The 17432-nt window shown below is 48.1% G+C and overlaps 1 protein-coding gene and 1 long non-coding RNA gene across 5 annotated transcripts in view; one reads left to right on the forward strand and one right to left on the reverse strand.

Moving 5' to 3' along the window:
• The window catches only part of PSTPIP1 (proline-serine-threonine phosphatase interacting protein 1), a 104106-nt gene that overhangs the window by 29464 nt on the left and 57210 nt on the right, over window positions 1–17432 (reverse strand). For all 4 annotated transcript variants that reach the window (XM_075897378.2, XM_006126244.5, XM_075897379.2 and 1 more), the window contains exon 4: window positions 1550–1584. In XM_075897378.2, coding sequence (XP_075753493.1) covers window positions 1550–1584 — 35 coding nt within the window. The remainder of the gene's footprint in view (window positions 1–1549; window positions 1585–17432) is intronic.
• LOC142818334 (uncharacterized) lies at window positions 8971–16715 on the forward strand. Its single transcript, XR_012895803.2, has 2 exons — window positions 8971–14210; window positions 16502–16715. It is a non-coding gene; the product is annotated as an uncharacterized LOC142818334 (long non-coding RNA).

Here is a 17432-nt window from a genome sequence, read left to right on the forward strand (position 1 = left end):
TGCAACATACCTGGAGCCAGAACTGCTGTTGTTGTGACACATGCCAAGATCATGCATGGAAATATTTTTTGCTGTCCCCCGTTCATTTCTTCATATTCCCCCCATGCACCTCCAGTCTCTCTTTTTTAAGGGCTTCCTCTCTTCCCTCTCTATGGCTACTTTTAGACCTCCCTATAGACCCAGGCCCCTTAGCCACATTGTGTTCACCTTCCACCCATCTCATTTCTTGACATCAGTCTCTCTTGTCAGCTACTTCCTGGCAGGATCATCCCAGCACTACCACACAATTAGAGAGGCTGAAAATGGGCAGAGCTCAGTAATGATGGGAACTATCTTACTTTCGAAGCTCAGTTGTAAAATGTCCAAAATCAAAGCGTGCTGAGCCCCCACCTCTCTGAAAACTGGGCCTTTTCAAAATGAGAGTGACCTTAAATCTCTCACCACATCTGAAAACCTCGGCCTTTGGATCTCTGCTGTAGGGGGCACGTGAATTCCATGCCCCATTGTGGACTAGGCAATTATGCCATTGCATGTTAGGAGTATACAAACTGTACTTGGTGCACAAGAGGATGCAAATCCCATTGTTTTGACACAGCTGGGGCTTAGATGAGGGTTAATAATTCAAACCGGATAAGAATGAGAGTGTAAGGAAGCAGCCTAAAAATTGGTGCAAATTCCATTATTATTCCTACTTGGAGAGTGTGAGCACAGTCTGCAGCCCAGAGGCACACTCCGGGTGTGCTAGACCCTGGGATATCAGTGTGTCCAGCTTGTGACCACGGTGAAGACTGCAATCTGCCCCGGGTGCTAGTGAGCTGGGTGTGCCTTTGTTTAGTGGGGTTCCTCTGGGGGGATCTGAAGCAGCTTACAACTGCAGGAGAACTATGACCATCCATCCCAACTCTATACTGGAGTGAACTGAGGTATAGAAAACGAAACAGCCTGATTGCCAGACATGCTGCCTTAAATCATTTGTCTAACATCACACAGCAAACTAGTCTGCTGCTGTGCTGAATGTCTAATACTGCATTCTGATTGGCCAGCTGGTCCTTTTTGTTTATGTGTCAGTCATGGGTCAACTCCTAATTGGTGCTGGGCAGGGATCCTGTTACCAAAAAGAGGAGAAAATCCCTTCTGTATGAAGGGGATGAGCTAGGAGGGAAAGCATGGTTCCTGGTACCGAGCCCTGAGGACCTACACTGGAGACAGCTTTAAGGCTCTTTGCTTTCTTAGGAATTCAGAAAGAAGGAGAGTTAGCAAAGGAACAGGGATGAGAGCTTGTCCCTTCCTCTATAAGTGGACTGTGGTGGATACCGTCCATGCTACTAGGGAAAGGACATTTGGATTAAATGTGGAGCAGCTGAGGACACATGTATCCCCTGTGAATATCCACCTCCCTACGCTGAGGGCTAGCGTAGTAAAGGGTGTAATAACAAACAGTAAAACACATGGAATGGAAAATCTGTCATCTTCAGAAATGGCTTGGTCTCACGACAAATTCAGCCACTCTGGACTCCAGCAGGAATAGCAAGAGAGAATATAAACTTACGTTGCTTTAGGACCTCGAATGCTGCCTTCAGTGTGCTGAGAAAACAAACACATACTTATTGGTATAGTGTCCTAATGACAGACTGTGAATCTAACAAAAAATAATCCACTACAAGACCTTTACTCTCAAAGAAACACAGTAATAAATAAAACGTTTAACAGCCCAATCAAAAAAATTGACCATGCAAATGGGAGAGATTACATTTATAGGTTATCATTAGGCCATGCAATAAAAAGCTTCATTAAATTAAAGAATTAAAGTCTTCTGCTTCTGAACTCCAGGTGCACCATACTCTTTAACCCCTCAATATTAGTTATTAAACATGTTAATATAAAATTGTCTGTACCAATGTCTGTACCAATCCACACATGTAGTACTTTGCCCACCCAGCATGGGGTGTAATCTGCAAATTTGATAGAAGGACTCTCCACACCAAATTCCATGTCATTAATGAACATATGAACTAATATTAGAGCTAGAGCCTGGACTAACTAGGCCAGAGTACCTCTCTAATATGATAGACTCATAGACTTTAAGGTCAGAAGGGACCATTATGATCATCTAGTCTGACCCCCTGCACAGTGCAGGCCATAGAATCTCACCCACCCCTCCTAGAATAATCCTCTCACCGATATCTCAGATATTGAAACCTTCAAATACTTTGAAGACCCCAAGATGCAGAGAATCCTCCAGCTGTGATCTGTACCCCATGCTACAGAGGAAGGCAAAAAACCTCCAGGGCCTCTGCCAATCTACCCTGGAGGAAAATTCCTTCCTGACCCCAAATATGGTGATCAGCTAAACCCTGAGCATGTGGGCAAGACTCACCAGCCAGACACCCAGAAAGTTCTCTATAGTAACTCCTATCATCCCTCCATTGACCTATTTACCACTGATAATGAATGGTCAATTAGTTATCAAGATCATGTTATCTCATCAAACCATCCCCTTTCTGGCTAAACTAAGGGATTTCTTACACACGTGGTCCAAAGCAGGAGGAGTGAGGGAGATAGCTGGGAATGAACCCTTTTCTCTTCACACTCAGTTTAGATTTCACTCAGTAGTCTTTCTCAGAATAAGCAGGGGACTGGAAGCCAGACTGTGATCCCTGCTCTAATACTCATGTGGGGCTCGTCTACATTGGCCCCTTTTCCGGAAGGGGGATGTTAATTTCAGCGATCGTAATAGGGAAATCCGCGGGGGATTTAAATATCCCCCGCGGCATTTAAATAAAAATGTCTTTGAAGTAGGAATAAGATCCTCCGGAAAAGGGCGCTTTTTCCGGAGGATCGGGGCCAGTGTAGACGCTCTTTTCCGGCTTTTCTAAAAGCCAGAAAAAAGCGGCGGACATTTTTATTTAAATGCCGCGGGGGATATTTAAATCCCCCACGGATTTCCCTATTACGATCGCTGAAATTAACATGCCCCTTCCGGAAAAGGGGCCAATGTAGACGTAGCCTTACTGTGTAATCTTAAACTTAAAAAAACAACAAATGGTCTGGTAGCACTTTAAAGACTAATAAAACATGTAGATGGCATCATGAGCTTTCATGGGCACAGCCCACTTCTTCAGATGACCAGAGAGTTTGATGTCCAGGACCAAAATAAATAAGGAAGAAAGGGACGGGGTGGAAGAAGGAAAAAATGGAGGGGGAGACTAGAAGAGGCAGTGGGTAAAAAATATCAAGGGGAAAGCCAAGCTGGAATGGAATAGGAAAAACAAAAAGTCGACCATTGGGGCCCTCGTCATGCAGGTATGGCGTTCTTGGGCTATTGTCCCAGGAGTGGGGTGAACTGCTAGGATGCGGAACCCTAGGGAAAGGAGGGGTTGGGGGTGGAAGGGATGGTGGGGGAAGCCCTCTTTCCTGGGTGGTTTTTCAGTCCCGCCCTCACACAGCCTTGCTAGGGGATGGGTTACAAAGGGGTTGCTCCTGATGTGTGGGGGGAAAGGCGGGGCTCGAGGACTTCCCAAGGGCTCTGGCACCTCAGTGATTCTCTGTTTGTTTCTTCTACAGGTCAACACTGTCCTGCTGCCCAGAGTCACCCACCTCAGCACCCACATCCCCATCCAGGCCCCTGACCACTGGGCATTTGTCTATTATCAGCCACAAGGGGTACTTCTCCATGGTCCTGCAGGCCTCATCAAACACCATGGGCAGTTGACTGATATCTACATCGGGTGGTTGGGGAAGGTGCATGACGTCTGGGTGTTCCAAAACTCCAGCATCTTCCAGAAGCTGGAAGCCGGCACTTTCTTCCCCAACTGCACCATCAGTGTTGGAGACACGGACATGCCACTCTGTATCATGATGGATGCAGCCTGCCCTCTGTTGCCCTGGCTCATGAAGCCCTAGATCAACCACCTTGACCACTCAAAGGAACGCTTCAATGCCAGGCTCAGCTGGTGGAGGACGCCTCTGGGCATCTCAAGGTGAGGTTCAGATTCCTCCTCACCCAGCTGGACGTAAGAGAGCAGAACATCCCACAAATGGTGGCTGCGTGATGTGTGCTCCACAATATTTGTGAGAGGAAGGGGGAGACGTTCCTCCCTGGGTGGGTGGGCAGAGGCAGGCCGGGTCAGCAGGGCTTTTGAGCAGCCACGCATAGCTGTCATCCAGCAGGCCCATCAAGGGGGGGTGCCTCACAAGGACCCCAGTGACACTCTCCCCAGGGCCTCCCCACTGCCTTGCCCCTCTCTGCCTGTCCTCCAACACCCCTACTTTCCCCTTTTTCCCTGCCTCCCCTGCAGAGACACTAAAACAGACAGTTTTGGAAACCATAAACTCTGTGTGGTTTTTATTTGGGGTCAAAGTAATTGGGGAGGGACTGAGGAAAGATCCTGGGAGAGGAGAGTGCGGGAAAGGAGGGGGGGAATGAAGGGTAAGGGGAGGCTCAGGGCTGGGATTGGGATTGGCAACTGGCGCAGTTGATTTCACCACCTCGTGTGCAGGGATCTTGGCAACCATGGGCCATGGGGAGGCTAGGGGGAGAAGCAGGAGGTGGAGCTGAAATAGGGTCAGGCATAGGAAGTGGGGCAGGACCAGGAGCTGGGGCTGGGTCTGGAGCAGGAGCGGCAGCAGGAGCTGGAGCAGGCTCCAGGCGGGTGAGGAGAGACTGAACGGCTGTGCATATGGTGCACTCCCTCTTGGTCTCTTTCTGCAATTGCATGTCTTCCTGGAGCCTCTGGTCCAATGTCTCATGCAGGGCTCAGAACACGCAGATGCGCTCCTGCAGCAGTTCCTCCTGCGTTCTCCAGTGCCTGCAGGTCCCCCTGTGTTGGGTGGCTGCCTCGGGTGGTGTCGCCCACTCCCCTTTGGCAGCTGGTCTGCCTGAGGAGAAAAGAGATGGGTCAGTCATCCCTTGAGACACTGTCCCTGAAGCCTTGCCCTCATCTGTGAGCTGAAACTGACAGTTCTTAGGTCAGATGAAGGTGATGTACTGGGAGCAAGGCCATCTGTGGCCTGGACAGCGGGCCCTTTCCTACAGAAGCCCAGATGTCCCCAGGGGAGCAGCCTCACCACCCCTACATCCTGGGGACAAGCAGGCTGGGAAGTTGCCAGCCACTCAGGGATCTTGTGGGCAGGAGGGGGTCCCCGGGCCAGCTGGGCTTGCCTCGGTACTGCACACATGCCGGGTCCAGCAGTGGTGGTGTCCCAAGGGGTGAGGACTTGTATCCCTGGCCGCTGGGGCAGAGGGGTTAGGGTGTAGGGGGGAGGTGTGTGTTAGTGGTAGATGGTCCTGCGCCTCGTTGCGCTGTCCCTGAGTGTGGGTGCTGCCTCAAGCATGCAGGCATGCCCGGGTGCTGTGTGCGGCACTCCTGAGTGTGTGTGCGTGTGGGGCCATGTCCCCAGCCTCCTTCTAGTGGTGGTTTGTGGTGGGCGGGTGTCCCACCTGTGTGTCAGAAGTGTGGCAGGCCTCCCCAGGCCCTGTGAGCAAGAGCCCAGAGGTTCTCTGGTGCAGCTTCCTGGGGCTGTGTGGCCCAGACTGGCACTGCACGTGCATCCTCGTGCACGGACTTCAGCACTATACCCCAGGCTGAGATGGCCCCGCGAGGAGCACACCCCAGCCTCTTGCTGCCTGCCAGCTCCATCCTGTCTGTGTCAGGTGACTGTCACTCACCTGATGTTCCTTCCCTGGCCTCAGAGGATGCCTGGAACACATCCAGGCCGTGGGGTACCAACTCCAGGGTCAGCGTGGTGATGGTACTGGCCGCGTCGGGGTCCTCCTCCTCTTGCTTCTCCTCCTTCCCATGACTGGCTCTGCCTCCCAGGAGGGCAACGATGGGCTTCTCTAGCCTTGAGTTAACCACTGGGGTGGGGAAAGGACTGCACTGCCCCTAGAATGTGGTGCAGGTCCTGGTAATAGGGGCAGAAGTGGGATTTTGCCGTGGAGCAAGAGGTGTGCTCCCCTGCCCTGGCATACGCCTGGCGGAGTTTCTTAACTTTCATCTGGACCTGAACCTGGGTCTGGATGTGGCCCTCTGTGGCCAGGCTTTTGGCCATATGGACATATATTTCATCTGGTGCAGAGATCCTGGAGGTATTCCTCCTCACTCCAAACTTCTATAAGGGCCAGGATCTTGCAGCACCTGGCAGGCTCCTGGAAGCCATCACAGTGCTCCTGGGAGCAGTGGAGGGCTTTTGGGTCTCTCATGATGGTCCTATAAGTTGCTGTAGCAGCTGCAGTGTGGGGTAGGCTGTGTGGGCCAGCTTCCTGCCACAAACCCGTTCCCCTGTGGCTGCAGCTTTAAGGGCTACAGAGGCAAAGGAACTATAGAGTCGTGATGTGTGTGGACAGATTGGCCAGCAGAGCACCTGTGGGATTTCCTGGAGGCTCCTAATTTCAAAATAATTCCAGCTGCCCTATTTTGGAATAGGCGTTATAACTTGTGGAATGGGGTTTACAGAAGTCAGAATAAGCCATCCCTTATTTCAAATTTATTTTGAAATAACGGAATTGCTGTGTAGATGCTTGCATTGTTATTTCAGAATAATGGCTGTTATTCCAAAATAACGTTGCTGTGTAGACGCACCCTACATAAGTAATTGAATCTAACGTTCTGTGTGGGATTTGGGGGAATAGAAATGCAAACAAACTTGGTAAACAGATATGAGAGAGACTAAGAAGGTCAAATTTTAGGCCTATTAACTTTTAAATACCTCTTTAATTACTTGAGTTCTACACACTATAGCAGGTATAGCCCAATGTTTCAGCTATATATCATCTTCTGAAGTTCTGACATGCAGGGCTCCCTCTAGGCTTTTTGCCGCCCCAACCAAAACAATTTTGGCTCCCCCCCGCCTCTTTTTTTGTTGGCTTTTACACGTTTGCACTTTGCAATGTTTTTTTGTTTATTTGTTTTCGTTTTTGTCCTGGCGTTTTAGCCCTATAAATAGCAAATAGCATTTTCATTCATTTTTTCCCATAAAGGCAAAGGTGCTTCAAGTAAACTCCCCCTCCCCTTTCACTTGCTGCTGGGTCACAACAGCCTTTTCCCTGCCCTGCCCTGTCCAGCCCCTCCCTATGGACAAGCACCCCTCTTTCCTGACCCACAGGGGAGCAGGGTGCAGGGACAGTGCAGAGCCAGAGAGGCATGGGGAATAGGGGGAGCAGGGGAACTGGGGTGCGCAGAACCAGAGGGGTGCGGGGAACAGTGTGGGGGGTACAGGGGTGGTACATGGAACGGGAGGCGCAGAGCCAGAGGGACGCAGAGATTGGAGAGAGCGGGGTGCAGGGGAGGCAGAGGGAATGGTACGTGGGGAACGGGAGGGGAAGAGTGATCGGAGTCCAGGGGCAGAGCGGGAAATTGGGGGCACAGACCCAGAGGGGCACAGGAAAAGGGGCTGCAGGGTGCAGAGGGGGCACAGAGCCAGAGGGGCACGGGGCCCAGGGTACAGGGGCGGCACAGGGAACAGGTGGCGCAGACCCAGAGAAGCACAGGGATGGAGGAGCAGGGTGTGGAGTGTAAGGGTGGCACAGAGCCAGAGAGTCGCAGGGAACAGGGAGAGCAGGGGGACCGGGGTGTAGGGGAGCAGGGTGCGGGGCGCAGGGGTGGCACGGGGAATAGGCTGCACGGAGCCAGAGGGGCGGGAGGTGGGGCGGGCGCAGCGAGCTGGGCAGCCGGCAGGGAGTGCTATCTCGCCGGCGAAGGGGGCTGGGGCTGGGGCTGCAGCAAGACTGGAGCCAGCGGGGCAGGGCTGGGCCTGGCCCCGCCACACTCTGCAGCCAGCTCCTGGGGATACGCAGCCAGAGCCAAGCTCCCGTAGCCCTTTAAAATTGGCGGGGCGGGGCCGGGCCGGGCATTGTCGGGGGCGGCTGCTTACCTAGAAATGCCGCCCCTGGAAATGTGCCACCCCAAGGACGTGCTTGATTTGCTGGTGCCTAGAGCCGGCCCTGCTGACATGGCTAGAACAGCTCCTTCCAGTATACCAAGATGTAGCTGTGTGGGTGAAGTAAAGTTTCTCATTTGGTGGAGATGTATGTGTGAGATACGTTTTGAGAGTATTCTTGAATGCAGAAGCATCTAGTTTCAGAGCCCCTTCCCAGGTGGGTGTGATTTCCTATTGAGATTTGTAATGTTTTTGTTCTAATATATTGGGGGAGGGGGAGATGTCCCATTTTTAGTCCATCCGAACAAAATTCATTGTCCTCACACTGACATTTTTAAGGTGGGGAGGGAAAGGGCCACTATTTCAAGTCTGGAGGGTTGTTAATCTAAGTTACACAGGCAAAGTGTCAGAGGCTTAGCCTGGAACCTCCCCCCAGCCAGTCTCCTTGTGAAATGTCTATAGAGACGTGCGGTGTGCAATTAAAGCCTTGCACTGAGTCAGGCATGGATTTAAAGACCCAGTTTTCATCAGAAACTCTGGCAGAGAAATGCACGTGCTTCGGGTCAGAGCCAAGGGAGCCCTGGAACATGGCGCAATAACCAAGCCTCAACTTCAGGTGATTTTTGCCATCTAGTGGCAGAAACTTTTTCCTGTTAAGCAGGCTGCTGACATGGACTACAGATTTCAGTGCTTGCTGTTCTTTTAAGACTTTTTAAAAATTCAGCACACTGTTGAAAGAAGTAAGTGTTTCCAGTTATTCTGAAATTAAAAACACCAGCCTTGCTTTTCCCGGGTACTTGCTTGGGAAGCAGTCACCACATGCCTTTGTTTCCTACAGACGAGTTTATACCTTGTATTCAAATATGAAGACGCAGGCTATGGCATAGGAAAGACTTTCATTTCCTGGCTCTTAGATAGTGCTTGTCATCAAAGCACTTTACAAAGGAATAAGGTGACTTGCCATAGGTCACCCAGCAGACCACTGGCTGAACTATGAGTAGACCCAGTCTCCTGAGTCCCTCTCTAGTATTTTATCCACTAGACAACACTACTTCCCCGATAGCTTTTCTGACTGGATAGAAATTGCAGGGATTGGTCACTTGAAAACTGACCCTGGTTTTCTTTCCTCAGGACCTGTTCTCTGTGCTGCCTCCCCACCTCACCCCCCACTCAAAGGTGGTCCTTGTTTGGTGCCTAGTTTCCCATGGACCATATGGAGCTGCTGAGAAGAAATGGATCAGACTGTTTTCAAGAACTGCTCATGTAAAGTATCCATTAACCAGAAGCAGGATTTTGTACTCGATGTAGGATGGCAATCTTTAAAACTAAGCTCTGTCCCTTATTTGCCATATAGATGTCCTTTATTTCCTTGAAGGACTTCTACTCTCATCCTTTTTCCTTGTCTGCTGATGAGCATTCTTTCCCTTTCTGCTTTATAGAGCTAGTCTGCCCTGGGAAATGTCCTATCTGGTCTTAAGCAAAAGTGCAGCTGCAGTGGCACTGGCAGGAGTGGCTGTGGCTAGGACTCAGGGTGCTTTCACCACCCTGTCATGAATGCCTGGCTTTGTGTCAGAGTGAGTAAAATCAGCTGCATCCTGTCAGAGCGGGTGTTCACACCCTTGATAGCACTAGTGCACACTTCTGTGAAATTGCTACAAAATGTTCTAGTACAATATATACTGAACGCACTTCCTGTCATGGACAACCTGCATAGATTCTCCCTGCGTAGATTTTTGCTCCATGCTCCTTTCTCTGTATCCAGTAATGTTTTTTCCTGTGCTGTTTTTTACCCCTGCCTGCCTACTAAAGCGTGTTCAGCTGCATGTGAATGAGCTATGTCCCAGCACTTTCCTCAGTTGTTATAGTTAAAGGAACAGTGTATCTCAGTGAACTTTGGCCTCAGATGGCAGTTTCAACTGAAAAGTAAAATCTTGCCAGTGCCAATTTGAGTTTTTCTGAATGTCTTGCCCACCATTTCCTCAAGCTCAGAACAGGCTAACTCAGTAATTTATTAAGTGCCTTTACTTCTGATGTACAGGAAGACAAAACAGTGACTTTTTTGACAGGAAAACCACAGATTATTTTTTTCCTTTGCTTAGTGAATAGGAGTGGAAAATAACAGTGCCTCAGTCATATCTCTTATAAATAACAGCAGCATGATGCACCGTGTTCTCTGTATAAAAAGTGTGGTCTGTTTAAAGTGGAGAGGGAGAGACCATACATAGCCTCTGCCATGCAAACTTCTGCTCTACAAAGAATGCTCTCCACTGGTGGTGTGTGCTTTGCCTCAGGTGAATTAGACCCAGCTATATATTTGGAGACCAATTAAATATCAAGTCCCTCTTTTCCATCCATGGCTAGTGTTAATATCTGGCTTGGTTCTAAACTAACAGTATTTGGATTCCAAAGGCCAGAAGGTCTATTATAATCTCTTGCATAACATAGACCATTGAACTTTCCCAAAACAAATCTGAGAGCAGATCCTTGAGAAAAACATCCCATCTTCATTTTAAAATAGCCAGTGATGGAGAATACAGCATGATCCTTGATGAACTGTTCCAGTGATTAATTACTCTTATTGTTAAAACTATATCCAATATTTCTGGTATGAATTTGTCTAGCCTCTGGCCAGTAGGGCTTGTTATGCTTGTCTCTGCTACACTGCAGACCTATTTTTAAATATTTGTTCCCTGTGTTGGTATTTATAAACGGTGATCAAATCATGCCTTCTTATTCTCTCTTGTAGAGTGAGTTCTTTGACGCTATCAGCACAAGGCATATTTTCAAACTGTAACAAGGTCGCTGCAGGATGCTCCCGGCTCTGCCTTGCTCGGAGACCTTTTTGGGCAATGCTCACCTCATGCTTTTATTTATAGCAGTGGCCTCAAACCAGTTGAAGCACAAGATCACTTTTTGAATTTAAGTCAGTCCAGGATCTACCTGACACACAAATACCCCAGCCCTGTTCCTTTGCTGAGGCCCCATCTTCTTCACTCTGTCCCCCTCCCGTATACCCCATCTCCAGCGAGTGACATCAGCACCTCTGTCTCCCCAACCCTGCACAACAAGCAGGAGGATCCCAGAGAGCGTCTATGAGGCTCTGGGCAGGAGCAGCAGGGCAGTGGGGGGCGGGGCAGCTGAAGTGCTGGCACCTGATAGCCTCCCAGTCAAATTCGTCAGGATCACCTGTCAGAGGCTCTAAGATCTACCGGTAGATTCTGATCTACTGGGTGGTGACCACTGATTTATAGGCTATGCTCCCACCACCCTTTCCCCACACAGGTTGTCCTGTTTGCAGTACACAGGCAGAGGACAGGGGAGCGCTACCTCCCTCTGCTTCTACTCTCTGCCTTTCTCCTTTTCCAGTTCTTCTGTTCTCACTGCCTCCAGACTTTTAACCTCAACTAATGAGCCTGACGGGTGTGGGCAGCTTCCAGGCCAGTCTCCATTAATTGTCGAGCACCAATCCATTTCCCCTGAGTGGGGCTGGAGTGGCAAGAGCTGATTAGGGTTTCCTTTATATTAACCACAATTAACCCTTTATTCATTCTGACTGTTCTTCTCTAAACCCTCTAAGGTGCATCTAGACTGGCAAGATTTTGCATAAAAGCGGCTGCTTTTGTGCAAAAACTTGCCAGCTGTCTACACCGGCTGCTTGAATTTGTGCAAGAACACTGACTTTGTAATGTACAAACTCAGTGCTTCTTGCGCAAATCCTTTCACGCCCCCGCTCAGGAAAAAGCCCTCTTGTGCAGGAATACTGGCGCAAGAGGGCCAGTGTAGACAGGGAAGAACTGTTTTGCACAAAAAAGTCCCGATGGCTAAAATGGCGATCGGGGATTTCTTGCGCAAAATCACATCTAGACTGGCCACGGATGCTTTTGCGCAAAAGCATCCGTGCCAATCTAGACGCGCTTTTGCGGAAATAGTTTAACGGAAAAACTTTTCCGTTAAAAGTATTTCCGCAAAATCATGCCAGTCTAGATGCAGCCCTCCAGTTTACCAACATCCTTCTTGAACTGTGGATGCCAGAACTGGATACAGTTTCCTGCAGCAGCAGCACCAGTATCAAATTCAGAGGTAAAATAACCTCTCTGCTCCCATTCAAAATTTCTCTGTGTCATGCATCTCAGAATTGCATTAGCACTGTGGCCAAAAAGCTGCACTAGGAGCTCATATTCAGCTGATTATCCACCACAATCCTAAAATCTTTTTCAGAATCACCTTTGCCAGAATAGAGTCCCTCCTCATGTAAGTGTGGTCTATATTCTTTGTTCTTAGAGGTACACATTAAGCCATACTAAAATATATCATTTGCTTGCACCCACTTACAAAGCAATCCAGGTTGCTCTGTAGTGGTGACCTGTTCTTGTCCTTATTTATTACTTCCAATTTTGGTGTCGTCTACAAATTTTATCCAGCAGAGTCACATGCCTGTGAAGTAGCTGTGATGTGATGAGTCAAATGAACTTTTATCTTGAATGGGTCCTAGCAAGTCATGTTTCTTGAGCAAAAGTCAGTAATGGAGCAATTTAGGTTTCTTGACTCCCTCAGAATTGCTTCTTCCAATCTCATTTGTGGTCAGCTTCATGCTCTACTTCCACCAACCTCAGCAGCATAAGTCTCCTGTAAAAATGTACCTTCTTCTGCATGTTGGATATGCCTCCACCATTGTAGTCATCTTGGTTCCTAACTGGTGCAAGACTACATCTTGTTTAAGCATTTTATTTGTGACAACATCAATAAATAGATGTTAAGAATATGCTGTAACTTTTGACACTGAAAACTATTTAGTTTCCTCTTTAGTCATGTATCTGCTCCATATAACAGAGCAGATATCTCTACTGCATTGAACATTCATATGTTGGTTGTGTCACAAACATCCCAGCAAGTGCTTAATTTGTGCCAGGGCATCTCTAGGCATGGCAGTTCATAGCTCTTCGCCTCTGGGCTTGCCACATCACAGTTATGAAAGTAAAAACTTTTCTTGAGCCACAGCACCTAATTGCATTGAACACCAGCACCTCTTTCATTATACATTAATTATTGATCCCACCAGACAAACAGAGGCCTCTTAAGATGCTAAAATGACACTGATGCAAACCAATCTGATGTCACTTCATTGGGTAAGGAACATCTCCTGCTGTCAACTGACTACCCAGATAGATAATTGCATTAAATGGATAAATAATTTTGCCATCTACATGCAATGTAGGTAGATCATTGGTTTCTGTTCTACAGGAAGTATGCATAACTTTAGGTTTATCACCACTAACCTTACATCCCATATACTGCAGTTTTTCACAGCTCTTTCAACATTAGCTGTAGTTGGTCAATAGTTTCTCCAAATAAAGCATCATCATCCGCATATTCAAGGTCCTCTAAAGATTAATCTTTACATTTCACATCTCCTACTTTGGCCTCAGTCAGCTTTGTCATCAGATCTGTATCAGTGATAATTTTCAAGTATTCTTCCAGATAACCCATAAAAATGTTAAACAGTATAGGGCTAGAAGTGGTCCTTGTAGGACCCCACTGGAAACACACCGGCACAATGGTGATTCCCCGTTTTCAATTACATTGGCCAGTTTTCAATCCATTTACTCTGTTCCATTTGATATTGGTCTAGTCTGTTAATCAGAATATCATGAGACACCCAGTCAAATACCTTACACACAAAGCTAAGTTTATTATATCACCTCAACTCCTTTATTAATCAAGCTTGTAGTAAGATAAAAATCATTATTTTGACAGGCTAGATTTTTCCATAAATCCATTTTGACTGGTATTAATTATATTACCTACCTTTAATTCTTTATTAATCGAGTCCAGTATCAATAGTACATTATCCTGCCTGCAATCAATGTCAGATTGATAGACCCTTAATTAGCCAGGGCATTCCATTTACTTTTTTTAATTATTGGCACAACATTAGCTTTCCCCCAATATTCTGGAACTCTCCCAGTGTTCCTTGGGCTGTTGAAAATGAGTGTTAGCAGTGTTAGAGCCGGGGCTGGGAACAGAGAGGCCAGCTGAAGCTGTTAGGGCTAGGGAGAGCCTAGCTGGCAGCTATGTAGGGCAGCACAGTTGGCTTGGTGAGGCAGCTGAAGCCGTTAGGGTGAGTGAGGGCCCAGCCAGCAGCTATATAAAGAAGCACAGTCCCCTTAGAGAGGGGCTAGTGAAGGGCTGACGGCAGAGGAAGCAGGAGCTCTCAGAAGGGAGACCAGCTGGGGATAGCCAGCTAGGGTTGGGAGAGGGCCAGCCAAGACTCCTCCTGGCTGGGGGCTGGAGGCAAGGCCCCGGGTTCGGAGGCAGATCACAATACAGCCTAGGTAAGCGGGGCAGTAGAGATAACCCCAATGCCAATGATGAGCAACCCATATAGACTGTAACTTGCCCTGAGAGGGGCTAGATGAGGACAGTCAGGGGGCACTGAGGCATGGTGGGGGCGTGCACCCTGACAGGTAGGTTGTGGATTTTCCATCATTGGAAATATTTAAGAGCAGGTTCGACAAACACCTATTAGGGATGATCATGGTGTTGCTCCTATCCTAAGTGCAGGGCAATGAGATCTGATGACCTCTCGAGGTTCCTTTAAGTTCTTTGATTCTATGATGTTAACATTCGAATCGAGTGACTCGTCCAAGTAGGTTTTAGTAACACTAAGTAGATCAAATTCGTGCTCTCAAATAAATCCAATTCCTTTTGTTTGTTACCCAGAATCTTGGGATTGACTTATATAAGCAATTAAAGATTTATTTATTTATGTATGCTTCTTGTCCTTTGGTTCCCTGGTCTAATTTTGTTCTCCATAATCATGCCATCTTCTTGCAACATCTGATTGGGGAAATCAATTAAAAGGTTGTTTGTCTTCTCCTACATATTATGAGTCTGGGGCTGTGACTGCCCTGCAAAAATGTGTTTTTACCCAGTGATAGTTATCTTGAGGCCAGGTTTACACTTTTGCTGGTATAGTAATGTCAGGGGTAGGATTATTTGTATGCAATTTTGTATATAAACAAAAGCCCTAACATAGACACATTATACCCACAAAGCCCCATTTGATGGTACACCTCAGGAAAGTGGTATAAGCACAGTTTTGCTAATATAAGCTGTGTTTACACTAAGGCTACGTCTACTCCGGCATGATTTTCCGAAAATGCTTTAACGGAAAAGTTTTCCGTTAAAAGCATTTTCGGAAAAGCGCATCTAGATTGGCAGGATGCTTTTCCGCAAAAGCACTTTTTGCGGAAAAGCATCCGTGGCCAATCTAGACGCGGTTTTCCGCAAAAAAGCCCCGATCGCCATTTTCGCGATCGGGGCTTTTTTGCGGAAAACAGTACTGTGCTGTCTACACTGGCCCTTTTGTGCAAAAGTCTTTCGGAAAAAGACTTTTGCCTGAACGGGAGCAGCATAGTATTTCCGGAAAAGCACTGACAATCTTACATGAGATCATCAGTGCTTTTCCGGAAATTCAAGCGGCCAGTGTAGACAGCTGGCAAGTTTTTCCTGAAAAGCGGTTGATTTTCCAGAAAAACTTGCCAGTCTAGACACAGCCTCCGAGGGTTCAATGTGTATCATACCAGCAAACTAGTACAGTAGACTGGGGAATAAGGCACTGGCAACTTTTATCTCCATCCAGCTAGTTGAGGTCAATCCTATGTCCCTTATCACTCTCTTTGTTAAGGTTGGTAGACCAAGTTCTTTGAGGCTATCAGTATAAAGTAAATTTGTGTTATGATTAGTCATAAATTTAGCCACTGTTCAACATGCAAAGACTTTGATGTGGATGCCAGGATTTATACATGCTAAGTATAAGAAAATGAAAAAACCCTCAGAATTACCTATAACATATGTGTCATAAAGTAAAAAAATTAAGCACATAACAAAATGGCTTAAAACAGAGGTCCCCAACGCAGTGCCCATGGGTGCCATGGCGCCCATCGGGCCATTTCTGTGCGCCCGCCAAGTGATCGGGAATGGCCCGGCCCCCGGGCGCATGGGTGGTGCCGGCCCCCTGGGCACACGGCGTATGGGCAGTGTTGGTCCTGGGCGTGCAGCACATGGGTGCCCCCCCCCGGGTGCGCAGTGTTTGGGTGGCCCTGCCCCAGGATGCGCCACATAAGGCCTGTGCTGGCTCCGGGCACGCAGCACAGGAGCGGCGCCAGCCCTGGGCACGCAGCACATGGACAGTGCCAGCCACGGGCGTGCAGCGTTTGGGTGGCCCCGCCCCTGGGCACGCAGCGCAAGGGCTGTGCTGGCCCCTGGGCGCATGGTATATGGGCGGTGCTGGCCCCTGGGTGCTCAGCACAGGAGCGGCGCCACACCCGGGCATGCAGCACATGGGCAGTGCCGGCCCCGCCCCTGGGCGTGCGGCTCATGGGCTGTTCCGGCCCCAGCGCACGGTGTATGAGCAGCCCCAACCCTGGGCACACGGCACAGGAGTGGCCCAGCCCCGGGCATGTGGCGTATGGGTGGCCCCTTCCCCAGGCATGTGCGCGGCCCTGCCCCCGGGTGCCCGGCGCGTGAGCAGCCCCGCCCCCGGGCACCCAGCAGCCCGAAAAGGTTGGGGACCACTGGCTTAAAATATATAACTAAGATTTTTTCCCACATTTTTATTTAGGTAGGTAAAAAATCTTTTCATCAAACCCATAAAGACTATCGGTTAGTTGAACGTCTGCAAGAATGCAACAGATAACCGAGACTGAACAATGTACGTAATACCTTCGTTTCTCCAACAATGGCCCACTCTCCCACACCAGCCTAACAGTATGTAACCTACAAAGAGATCTATGTAGCATAATCACATCTTCTATAAACTTCCACCTAATATTGTGTGACAGCTTCTCTTGGCCTCATTTCATGTCAAATCTAACCTACTCTTCGATCGTGCAATGCGATCCAAATACATGGTACTTTACTCTTTCGTAGAGTCCTGCTGACATCAAAATAGAATGTGCAAACCCTTTCAAAGTTCAGGGCCTTATGTCATGTCTACACTAGGAAATTATTTCAAAATTACTAAATTCAATTTAATAACTCCCAATTTAACAAATTCAAACTAGCATGTCCACACTACAGGGAAGCCCTGACATTAGTCTGAGGCAGACGCCATTAATGTAGACGTGCTACCTCAGACTCAGAGCCCCAGGAAGCACTGGGGAGGAATTAAGTTGAATTACCCTGGGGAGTAATTATTTCAAAATAGTAGCACTGGAGCATCCTCACTACTCTTATTTCGAAATAACTATTTTGGCATTAGCATTACTCCTGATGAAAAGCAGGAGTACAGATTTCAAATTCCGCGGCCCGTTACTTTAAAATAGCAGGCTTGGTAGTGTGGACACTCCGCTTATAAATGTAACCTTGGGGAGGTTATTTCGAAATAAAGTCCTAGTGTAGATGGGGACTTAGAGTGGAGAATAAAATCTTTGCTGAAAAGTGACCACGCGGAGAAGCAACTTTTCAGAATGATTTTAGCTGCAAGTCAAAGAGCAATTTGTTCACATGTACAATAGAGAAAATTTAACATGACTAATGCTTTTCTATGTCAG

This window comes from Pelodiscus sinensis, chromosome 14 (genome assembly GCF_052426305.1).
Source record: "Pelodiscus sinensis isolate ZL-2025 chromosome 14, ASM5242630v1, whole genome shotgun sequence".
Lineage (NCBI taxonomy): Eukaryota > Metazoa > Chordata > Testudines > Trionychidae > Pelodiscus > Pelodiscus sinensis.